The sequence below is a fragment of the Oncorhynchus clarkii genome, chromosome 1 (genome assembly GCF_045791955.1).
Source record: "Oncorhynchus clarkii lewisi isolate Uvic-CL-2024 chromosome 1, UVic_Ocla_1.0, whole genome shotgun sequence".
Lineage (NCBI taxonomy): Eukaryota > Metazoa > Chordata > Actinopteri > Salmoniformes > Salmonidae > Oncorhynchus > Oncorhynchus clarkii.
Window position 1 is genome coordinate 56,995,378 of NC_092147.1, and position 11,987 is coordinate 57,007,364.

General features: G+C 40.5%; 1 protein-coding gene across 1 annotated transcript; it reads right to left on the reverse strand.

Moving 5' to 3' along the window:
- Nucleotides 1-2,051: 2,051 nt before the first annotated feature.
- Nucleotides 2,052-11,867, reverse strand: LOC139409100 (hyaluronan binding protein 2). Its single transcript, XM_071153800.1, has 13 exons — nt 11,728-11,867; nt 11,306-11,402; nt 11,024-11,107; nt 9,537-9,647; nt 9,233-9,349; nt 8,963-9,073; nt 8,633-8,810; nt 7,521-7,618; nt 5,234-5,663; nt 3,787-3,929; nt 3,183-3,317; nt 2,731-2,876; nt 2,052-2,531 (listed from the first exon to the last, which is right to left on the reverse strand). Exons 1-13 carry the CDS (start codon nt 11,785-11,787, stop codon nt 2,370-2,372), a joined length of 1,872 nt encoding a protein of 623 aa, XP_071009901.1. The 5' UTR covers nt 11,788-11,867; the 3' UTR covers nt 2,052-2,369.
- Nucleotides 11,868-11,987: the final 120 nt, after the last annotated feature.

Genomic DNA, 11,987 nt, shown 5'->3' on the forward strand with positions numbered 1-11,987 from the left:
AAATAAATTGACATTTTGGATATATAACGACAGAATTTATTGAACAAAAGGACCATTTGTGATGTTTAATGGATATATTGGAGTGCCAACAGAAGAAGATCTTTAAAGGTAAGGCATGCATTATATGCTATTTCTGACTTTTGTGGTGTGCCTGGCGGGTTGAATTATGATTTTCATGTGTATGTTTGATGGGGTGCTGTCCTCAGATAATAGCATGGTTTGCTTTTGCCGTAAAGCCTTTCTGAAATCTGACACTGTGGCTGGATTAACAAGAAGTTCATCTTTACACCCATGTATAACACTTGTATGATTTATTAATTATTTTTATGAGTATTTCTGTTTTTGAATTTGGCGTGCTGCTATTTCACTGGGTGTTGTCAAATCAATCCCTGCGTGAAGGGATGAAGTCATGCATTATCAGATAACATTGGCAATAGGCTAGATTTGCATTGAATAAAGGGTCTCAATATTTATTTAAATGTGATATCCGTTTTTTTAATATATATATATACATTGGCAAACATTTCTTAAAACATGTTTTTGTGTAGTCCTTATGGAAGTATTGTGTCTAGGTTGAGGGAAAAAACTATTTAATCAATTTTAGAATAAGGCTGTAATGTAACAAAATGTGGAAAAAGTCAAGGGGTCTGAATACTTTCCAAATGCACTGTATATATCTAATCTAACCTTTTATCCGATACGTTTTACAGAAAAACCTCAAGTGATTGAATAGAGGCACCCAGACATGGATTTTGTCATTGTGTCCCCATCATAGGGACCTGGACCTGCTGCCCACGCAGGAAGTGGAGAGGGAGCTCTGTGGCCCAGAGAGGATGAGAACAGTGGAGAGAATGGTGGATGAGTTGTCTCAGGCTTTGAGTCAGCCCTTTCCATGGAAACAATTCACATAGCAATTGTTTCTCTTGATGCTTTTTGAATGGCATGTGGTCATGTACTGTGAACGTTTTATGGTCGTACATAGTACATGTATAACTTATGCTGTTCATTCATCACCATCAATGAATAGTCCATATGTTTTCAATGCATTGCATATCCATGGTGCATTGACTATGATTGTCTATCTGTAGAACACTGACATTGGACTCCAAAACGTCCCATCCGAAGCTGGAGGTGTCAAGGGACAGGCTACAGGTGTGCTGGAACACGGAGCCCATTGGAATGGACCGATATGAGCGTTATGACTCTCAGTACTGTGTCCTCGCACAGGAGTCCTTCTCCACTGGCCTGCATTACTGGGAAGTCATTGTCCATGAGAAACCCTATTGGCTGATTGGTGCAGTCAATGGGTGCATCTCCAGTATAGATTGGAGAAGGAACCAGACTCAGGACTTGACCAACCTGGGTTTAGCAAGGTGAACAAGGGATCTTTCTGCATCTACCATGGGGATGGACAGTACTTGACATGTCATGACTCCCATGAGACGTTACTGTCTTTAGGGGGAAGGAGTCCGAAAGCTGAAGTCCACAAGGGGGAGCTGTTGTTTTCTAATGCAGACACACTGATCCTGCTCCACCGTTTTCTGTGCAGTAGTGTGTGGGGCCTCTACCCTATGTTAACCCCTGTATTGATGTGAAAAGAGAGCCACTCACCCTGTTCTGTCTAAGAGATGCTTCAGATAGGTCTGTTAGCAGCACTGAGGCTGCACAACACCCACTAGCCTTGTGAAACCAGCCTGCATCTTGCGAGAGCTCGCATTTTGCTTCACTTCATGTGTCAAATGAAACGAAAAGTGAGTGCAGCAGTCAGTCTGCTTGACCAGGCTTAACACGCCCACAGTCCTAAGTTCTGACTCTCAGTGTACTGTATGTACCTCTGTCCTTTGGTCATCTGTTTTCTATTATTTTAAGACTTTGGTGTACTCCACTTGTACTTGTAACGAACATGTATGCTATTGACCATTAAACCACATATTATTCACCATGAAAGGTTCTGTGCTTTCCTTTTATAGACCTATACTTACTACGTAGTTTTCTCTCATTCTCACTACAAGTTTATCCAAGAATACCATTGTAAAAAATAATAGACAGTATTCAGAATCCCCATCTTTGCAGGAAGGTCCATAGAGGGACGTTTTAATGGTTTTGTTCTCTTACAGTCAAATCAGTAATTTTATATCCTGGAATGACAGCATGTCAGCTATATTCAAACATAAATCAATGATTACTCAGTAGCGGTCCAATTAAGAGACACTTATTTTAGCACTTGCTACTGCAGGGTTTTTGTGATAAACTACCGCTAGAAGGCACTAAAGCACCATGTTGCGTATGCATTGAGGAATTGTTCTGCCAATACCGTGCCGTAATCAAACTTTTTAGTGCCTGCAACTGTATGGACTGGCATAGCCCAGCTATGCTGCTTGTGTCTTTGACTTGATCCAGTCAAGGTAGTGGGAGACCCGTGCGTAGACCCCAGGCTTGTTCTTCAACCCACACTGGTCTCCCCAGCTCACTATACCGTAGATGAAATGGGAGCTCTCCTTGTTACACGTCAGTGGCCCTCCAGAGTCACCCTGTCAGTCACAGGGAGTGTTCATTAAACATTTTCAAACCATTCAATACCAAACACATGAAGTAATCTCAATCCAATCCTAATTCAATCCCCCAAAATGATGCTTTATGTGATATCGTACCGTACTCCGTCAGAGTTGGTCTCAAAGCATCTCCCAAACACAGCATTGAGTCTCAATCCACCCCAATCAACTCACTGACCTGGCAGGAGTCCACTCCTCCCTGCAGGTAACCGGCACAAAACATGGTGTTGTCTATGGCGCTTCCATAGACTTTGCTGCTTGAGCAGCTCTCCTGGCTGATCAGCAGCACCTGGGCATCCAGTAGGTGGTTGGAGCCGTAGTCAGCTACGGGGGAGCAGAAGAGTGATAGTGAAGGGAAAATAATAGTTCACACACTGAGGAATTCTAGAAAGTAGAGAAAGAGAACAACAAGTATATAACAGATGTTTGCAAGCACACATAAAATACCCATGTAACATGATCAGATTCCATTTGATTGAATTCAGTTACATTTTTATATAACACATGACTAGTGTACATGCACATGATACGAGAAATATAATGAAATAAATATGCTGTGGGCATGATGACAACATAGGTACATGCACATTGTACATGAACATGAGGAAATGCAGTAGAGCCTGCTCTTACAGTCCTCAGTAGCGCCCCATCCAGAGATGGTGCACTCAGTCCCATCAGGGAATAGGCTATCAGGCAAGCAGGCTGCCTTCACAAACTGGCTCTCTCTGGCACAGTGACCATCTGTGGCTTTCAGCTTCAGCACCGCTTTGGGTCAGAAAGGAAATTTATATTATGGTACATTGACTTTGCAGTCACTAAAATATAACAATCAGGGATGGAATTTCATTTCAATTTCAGAACTATTTTAATTGGGATTTCTTCACAGTTACAATGTAAGCAATGATTTAATCATATTGCACGTGATATTATACATTCAAATATAATATGGGAACATGTTTTTTTTAAAGGAGGTAGGAATGTATAGACCCATATAAAATACAAAGTACAAATAGGATCAATTTAATTTATATGCAGTAAATTATATTCAAAAAGTTTACTGAAATTCTTATTACAATTGTTCCTTATTTGAATTGGAGATTGTAGTTTTTCGGTTTTCTTCCTCAATTGACTGAATTGATCCCAACCCTTAATAACAATAAACCATCCTTAAGGAAATCCTGGCATGCAAACTACAATAAACAGAGCTTTGAGAAAGAGCAAGTGCAAATATCACCTATGTCATTGTAAACAGCTGTGGATGTCTCCTTGTAATTCTCATGCCTTGTAGCTTTCTCCACTGTGATCGTCTGCCCAATGGGCACATCCTTTCCTAGAGTCAGACTCCCAGCCACCACCTGCATCTGGTCCTTTGGATCACTGGTCCAACACAAACACAATGTAGGGTTGCAAAAATTACTTGCAGTGATCCATGGGATTGATATACAGTGCATTCGGAAAGTATTCAGACCCATTCACTTTTTTCACATTTTGTTACGTTACAGCCTTATTTTAAAATGGATTAAATACATTTATTTCCTCAACAACCTACACACAATACCCCGTGAATAGTTTTCTTGAAATTCTTTGCAAATGTATTAAACATTTAAAACAGAAATACCTTATTTACATAAGTATTCCGAAAATTTGCTATGAGACTCAAAATTTAGATCAGGTGCATCCTGTTTCCATTGATCATCCTTCAGATGTATCTACAACTTTATTGGAGTCCACCTGTCGTAAATTCAATTGACTGGACATGATTTGGAAAGGCGCATACCTGCCTATAAAAGATCACACAGTTGACAGTGCATGTCAGAGCAAAAACCAAGCCATGAGATTTAAGGAATTGTTCGTAGATCTCAGAGACAGGATTGTGTCGAGGCACAGATCAGGGGAACCACCAAGCTGATAGAGTCATACCCAAGAAGACTCGAGGCTGTAATCGTTGCCAAAGGTGCTTCAACAAAGTACTGAGTAAATGGTGTGAATACTTATGTAAATGTGTTAGCAGTTTTTGCTTTGTCAATATGGACTATTGTGTGTAGATTGATAAGGGAAAAAGCTATTTTATCCCATTTTAGAATAAGGCTGTAAGGGACTGCAGTGATGCTTCTTGGACTGAGATGCAGTGCCTTAGACCACTGTGCCACTCGGGATGCAGGCTGTAACACAACAAAATGTGGTGGGTGTGAATAATTTCTGAAGGTACATGAATCCATAAGGACCAACGAAAGAACCCATACAATATAGACCACTGACATAGTGTATATACAGTACAGTGTATCTCTGGGTACTCTATGTCAGTGGTCTATATTGTATGGGTTCATGCGTATTATAAATAATAATGTGCAAATATTGTACACTCCAGATGTGCAAAACTCTTAGAGACTTACCTATTAAGACCCAGAGCTGTAATCGCTGCCAAAGGTGATTCTAACATTTATTGACTCAGGGGTGTGAATACTTATGTAAATTGGGGTTTTCTGTATTTCATTTTCAGTACATTTGCAAACATTTCAAAAAACGTGTTTTAACTTTGTCATTATGGGGCATTGTGTGTAGATGGGTGAAGAAAAAAAATATTGAATCCATTTTCAATTTAGGCTGAAACACAACACAATGTGGAATAAGTCAAGGTGTATGAATACTTTCTGAAGGTACTGTATTATAGTTATACTCACATGCAGTGGCCGGCAGTCAGAGCCCAGCAGCTATCGATGAGCACCGCTCCACAGATGTGCCTGTATGCCTGGCTGGAGCCCTTGGGTCGGACCTGCAGGGACAGCTGCCAGGGCTGGGCTCCAGGGACGGCCTTCAAGCCTCCGTAGATCCTGGTGATGGCCTTCTTCGGCTGGGGCTTTCCACAGGTGGTGAACTGCTTATCAGAGATGGGGCTAGCTGTGGTCTGTCGTGGGGCTCCACTGGGCTTTGGCGCTGTAGGTTTCTCTGGACCCGCTGAGGGTTTGGCCGGTGTTGGTTCAGGCTTGGGTGTTGTAGTAGTAGTTGTAGTAGTGGGTTTGGGACGAGTAGTAGGCTTGATAGTTGTAGTAGTTGTAGTAGTGGGCTTCGGACCAGTAGTAGGCTTGGGACCAGCATCTGTTGTGACCATGGCTGAAAGAATTCAGTACAATTTTACTCGTGCTTCTACAGTGCCTTGCGAAAGTATTCGGCCCCCTTGAACTTTGCGACCTTTTGCCACATTTCAGGCTTCAAACATAAAGATATAAAACTGTATTTTTTTGTGAAGAATCAACAACAAGTGGGACACAATCATGAAGTGGAACGACATTTATTGGATATTTCAAACCTTTTTAACAAATCAAAAACTGAAAAATTGGGCTTGCAAAATTATTAAGCCCCTTTACTTTCAGTGCAGCAAACTCTCTCCAGAAGTTCAGTGAGGATCTCTGAATCATCCAATGTTGACCTAAATGACTAATGATGATAAATATAATCCACCTGTGTGTAATCAAGTCTCCGTATAAATGCACCTGCACTGTGATAGTCTCAGAGGTCCGTTAAAAGCGCCGAGAGCATCATGAAGAACAAGGAACACACCAGGCAGGTCCGAGATACTGTTGTGAAGAAGTTTAAAGCCGGATTTGGATACCAAAATATTTCCCAAGCTTTAAACATCCCAAGGAGCACTGTGCAAGCGATAATATTGAAATGGAAGGAGTATCAGACCACTGCAAATCTACCAAGACCTGGCCGTCCCTCTAAACTTTCAGTTCATACAAGGAGAAGACTGATCAGAGATGCAGCCAAGAGGCCCATGATCACTCTGGATGAACTGCAGAGATCTACAGCTAAGGTGGGAGACTCTGTCCATAGGACAACAATCAGTCAGTATATTGCACAAATCTGGCCTTTATGGAAGAGTGGCAAGAAGAAAGCCATTTCTTAAAGATATCCATAAAAAGTATTGTTTAAAGTTTGCCACAAGCCACCTGGGAGACACACCAAACATGTGGAAGAAGGTGCTCTGGTCAGATGAAACCAAAATTGAACTTGTTGGCAACAATGCAAAACGTTATGTTTGGCGTAAGAGCAACACAGCTGAACACACCATCCCCACTGTCAAACATGGTGGTGGCAGCATCATGGTTTGGGCCTGCTTTTCTTCAGCAGGGACAGGGAAGATGGTTAAAATTGATGGGAAGATGGATGGAGCCAAATACAGGACCATTCTGGAAGAAAACCTGATGGAGTCTGCAAAAGACCTGAGACTGGGACAAAGATTTGTCTTCCAACAAGACAATGATCCAAAACATAAAGCAAAATCTACAATGGAATGGTTCAAAAATAAACATATCCAGGTGTTAGAATGGCCAAGTCAAAGTCCAGACCTGAATCCAATCGAGAATCTGTGGAAAGAACTGAAAACTGCTGTTCACAAATGCTCTCCATCCAACCTCACTGAGCTCGAGCTGTTTTGCAAGGAGGAATGGGAAAAAATGTCAGTCTCTCGATGTGCAAAACTGATAGAGACATACCCCAAGCGACTTACAGATGTAATCGCAGCAAAAGGTGGCGTTACAAAGTATTAACTTAAGGGGGCTGAATAATTTTGCACGCCCAATTTTTCAGTTTTTGATTTGTTAAAAAAGTTTGAAATATCCAATAAATGTTGTTCCACTTCATGATTGTGTCCCACTTGTTGTTGATTCTTCACAAAAAAATACAGTTTTATATCTTTATGTTTGAAGCCTGAAATGTGGCAAAAGGTCGCAAAGTTCAAGGGGGCCGAATACTTTCGCAAGGCACTGTACATCTGCATTGCTTGCTGTTTGGGGTTTTAGGTTGGGTTTCTGCATAGCACTTTGTGACATCGGCTGATGTAAAAAGGGCTTTGTGAATACATTTGATTGATTTGATTGACTTATCCCCGCGGGATAAACTATTTGGCCTGATGTTCACTTCCTGTCCATATAGGCAGCTGTCAGAGATATGATATTTCATGCTGACCTGTGGGCTTAGCACACTCCCTGACGCCACAGTGATCCCACAGCAGCACCCGCCCTCTTCTTATGAAGCACCATGGCTGAGTGTCACCATCTGGGTTTCTGGACCAATCAATACACAACAGTAAACAAGAGAGTTAGCTGTATAAAGCAATATGTTTGAGTGTGAGAGAGATAAGTATTCACTACCGTTCAAAAGTTTGGGTCACTTAGAAATGTTCTTGTTTTTTTGTCCATTAAAATAACATCAAATTGATCAGAAATACAGTGTAGACATTGTTAATGTTGTAAATGACTATTGTAGCTGGAAACTGCAGATTTCTTATGGAATATCTACATATGCGCACAGAGGCCCATTATCAGCAACCATCACTCCTGTATTCCAATGGCACGTTGTGTTAGCTAATCCAAGTTTAGCATTTTAAAAGGCTAATTGATCATTAGAAAACTATTTTGCAATTATGTTAGCACAGCTGAAAACTGTTGTGCTGATTTAAAGGAGCAATAAAACTGTCCTTCTTTAGACTAGTTGAGTATCTGGAGCATCAGCATTTGTGGGTTCCATTACAGGCTCAAAATGGCCAGAATCAAAGACCTTTCTTCTGAAACTCGTCAGGCTATTCTTGTTCTGAGAAATGAAGGCTATTCCATGTGAGAAATTACCAAGAAACTGAAGATCTTGTACAATGCTGTGCATTACTCCCTACACAGAACAGCGCAAACTGGCTCTAACCAGAATAGAAAGAGGAGTGGGAGGCCCCGGTGCACAACTGAGCAAGAGGACAAGTAGTTTGGGAAACAGACGCCTCACAAGTCCTCAACTGACAACTTCATGAAATAGTACCCGCAAAACATCAGTTTCAGCGTCAACAGTGAAGAGGCGACTCCGGGATGCTGGCCTTCTAGGCAGAGTTCCTTTGTCCAGTGACTAGGTTATTTTTTCCATCTTAATATTTTATTTTTATTGGCCAGTCTGAGATATGGCTTTTTCTTTGCAACTCTGCTTAGAAGGCCAGCATCCCGGAGTCGCATACTATACTGATCTTATCTAAAAGGATAAACTGATCCTACATCATCACTCATACTCTGAGACTCTATGTGAATATGTGCCCAGACCTGCAGAAGTTATGAGGGCCTAGTCCATCGTCATCCTCAAAGTCATTGAAGGGATCAGAGCCTTTCTCCAGGATGAAATGGGAGTTCCAGTAGAGACATTCCTCTCCATAATCTGTCTCACTCACGTTGCCGCGATATGACTCCCCGTCATCCTTGAGCTTGTAACAGTCATCTGGGCCTAGTCAAGATTATGACATTTACATCCAGTCATCCATATCAGGAACGGTTTGACCATTCTATTTAAATTCTCTCAATTCAGTAAACTGAAATTCCAATTCCCATTTTTTTTTTGGGCTGACTGAAGAGATGGAATGTACTGTATTTATTTACCAACATTACAGAAACGTCCACTGAAGCCTTCTGGGCAGAGGCAGTCAAAGTCCATGCCGTCCTTGACGCACAAGCCTCCATTCTTACAGGGGTTAGGCTGACACACCGCAACTGGAAAAGGAATGCGATTACAGAAGCATCATGCTTAGCTAAAAATGACCAACAAATTCCATAGTATACATTGCTATTTTCTCACATTACCAAAAAAAAAAAGAAATTTGAATAATTTGTGAGGACACTTCAGAGGCAAGAGGTCAGGAAGGCTCTCACGTGATTTGCAGTCTGGGGGCAGGAAGGGCTGCTTGCACTTGCACGCGTAGAAAGGTGGTTTAGAGGTCAACACACACTCGCCACGACCACATGTGCCCCTCTTACACCTTTTGGGCCCTGTAAGAACAATTCAGATTCACATCGGTTTATTTCTCACTACATCTGACTGTATCCGCAAGGCAAATGTGGCATAATCTTTGTCGTAAATAATTTTGGTCTAAAAATGATTTAAAATCTACTATACAAGCCAAGGACTAAAGTATAAAGCTTTTTCAATTTATGGAGCCTCTTTTCCCTTTCCTACCTTTCTGGCACTTCTTGCCCTTGAATGGCTTGGGGCAGTCACATTTGAACCTTCTCTTTCCCTTCTCCTCACACACACCGTCATTGAGGCAAGGGTTTGGGTTGCATTGGCCTGCAATATGAACAAGACAAGGGGAGGAGGAAGGCTTTTACATGAGCAGTTTCAAACAGTGATCGATTTAGACTCGACATCAACTTTAGACTCAGTCAGTATAGACCTTAGCATCTTCTTGTGTCCTCACAATTGTATGTCATCTGACATACTATATCTACAGTATGTTGTTTTGATAAAACTAACACTAAAGTAACATACTAATTATTTACAGTTAATTGCTGTAAATGGCAATGCACTCTGGGGGATTCTACGCATAAACAGTAAATTATACTGTAAATCCCAAGGAAATGTTGGTTCAACAGTACATTACTGTAACTGCATAGCATTATGGGATTGGCAACTTGCAACTTTTTCAAACAATTCTGAGTGATAGGATTGAGAGACATCAAGGTCTGAAGTGAACCAATCAAATAGGGTGTATACAACATTTAAATTCTTTACAAATTTAATTACACCAAATATTACAGTGTAATGAAAACATTTAATTTTTACAGTACGGTAAATTTGTAGATTTATCAACAGTTAAATACTTTTAAGCATTATACTGCAGCATACTGTAAATTATTGTGCATTGTGGGAAAATATTGTGGGCCGGGAAAGAATTGCTGTATTTTGAATGGTACTGTAATTCCACCCCACATAATCTTTGGGGTATCAAAAATCCTTTGACCACTAGTGGTTGCGTGGTATAGTTTTTCTGGCTCATGAACATATTCTGTAGCGTGACTTGTCAGAGGCTACATTTGTGCCACCTTAACTGCTGTACCAATTTCACTGATGTGTGGTAGTAGTGCCCCAACAATTAAATGTGTATAGGGGAAAGATGGGAGTGGCAGCAAGTCTCAAACCTTTAATGGTTGAGTATTTGACATGTCCTTTGGTCTGTTTTGCCATGTATTCACTACTAGTTTGGAAGCCGTTGTTTAGTCCTCTGATAGTGCAATTGATAGAAAAGACCAAACAAGACTTCCAAACTGGCATTCATTGATATGCTGCAATATGTAAACACATTACCAATTGCATACAATTACGGTAAAATACTGTCAAATGCAAACCCCATCTCCTCTCAATGATTTCAATTTTGTTCATTTATTCAGTACAATTAAGGTTAAAAGATTAGTAATGCACTGTACATCTGTTTTATGGTAACTTACAGGCAGCCAGTTGCCTGCAAATTAGCATTAAAACAACAATATAAAATATCACAATATCAGTATTGGATACTGTAAAATACAGTACGGTAACATACTGTATTTTTTTATATTTTTTTACAGTAACTTTCAGGCAACTTGCTGCCTTTAAGTTATGGTAAAAACAGCAGGGAAGGTTTTACAATGTAGTGCATGTCATAAGACAATTTCTTCACATCTCACCATCTGGTTCTTGGAGTTCATAAAGCCAGTCAGGATCATCACTATCGTCCTCACCTGGTTCGTCTACGATCTCAAAGAATGGATCTAGAGCGGAAATACACTATCAAACATTGTCATGTTACATGGTCTAGCTCTCCCTCTCCCTCTTCCCCTCTATCTTTATGTCTGTGTGTGTGCATGCGTGTGAAAGCATATTGTGAAAGCCTATACTATTGTGCATTATGAATAAATAATATGAATAAATATGAATAATAATAATATATGAATAAATCATATGTTTACCCTTCAGAATATCCTCATGTCTTCTGTACTTTCTTTCAGGCTTTTTGCTGTGTTTTTCCTGTTTCGGATGTTTTCCATGCTTCTCTTGTTTACGTAACTGAATAAAATATGTCATCATTCTTCTTTCAACCAAGTAACATTATGGACAGTAGTAGCATTTACTACATTTGTATTTTACCAGTGCAACAGTAGGCCTAATGCCAGCACTCATGCAATATTTGCCAAACTGCAAAACTTGTAAACAACACATCTTTTAGATTTTATTAAACACAGCAAAATAAACAATTAAACAACTGGAAAAATGTTGTACGGGAGAGCAAACACATTCGACAGGCATCTACTCTAAACTTGCAACTCTAAACTATCACCCTTTTATTCCTGATATTTACTGCAAAAGAAAATCAAATGAGTAGAATACCTACTTGAACAGGTAGAATGAGCAATACAAGGAAGAGGCAGAAGAAAAGAGGCTTGGAGTTCATGATGGCAGTGATTGTGTGCGGCTAGAAGAGTAATTCTGTCAGATCACCCACATCATTTCCCAACCATTTGTGTGGGAAGACTAACCTTTGTATGCACAGAGTGCTTTGGCATCTAGGTCTCTCACCGCACACTACCGTTCTATTGACTAAGGGGGTGTCAGAGGTGTCAGAGTTTTTTTTTTCTTCATTTAAAACAGAGC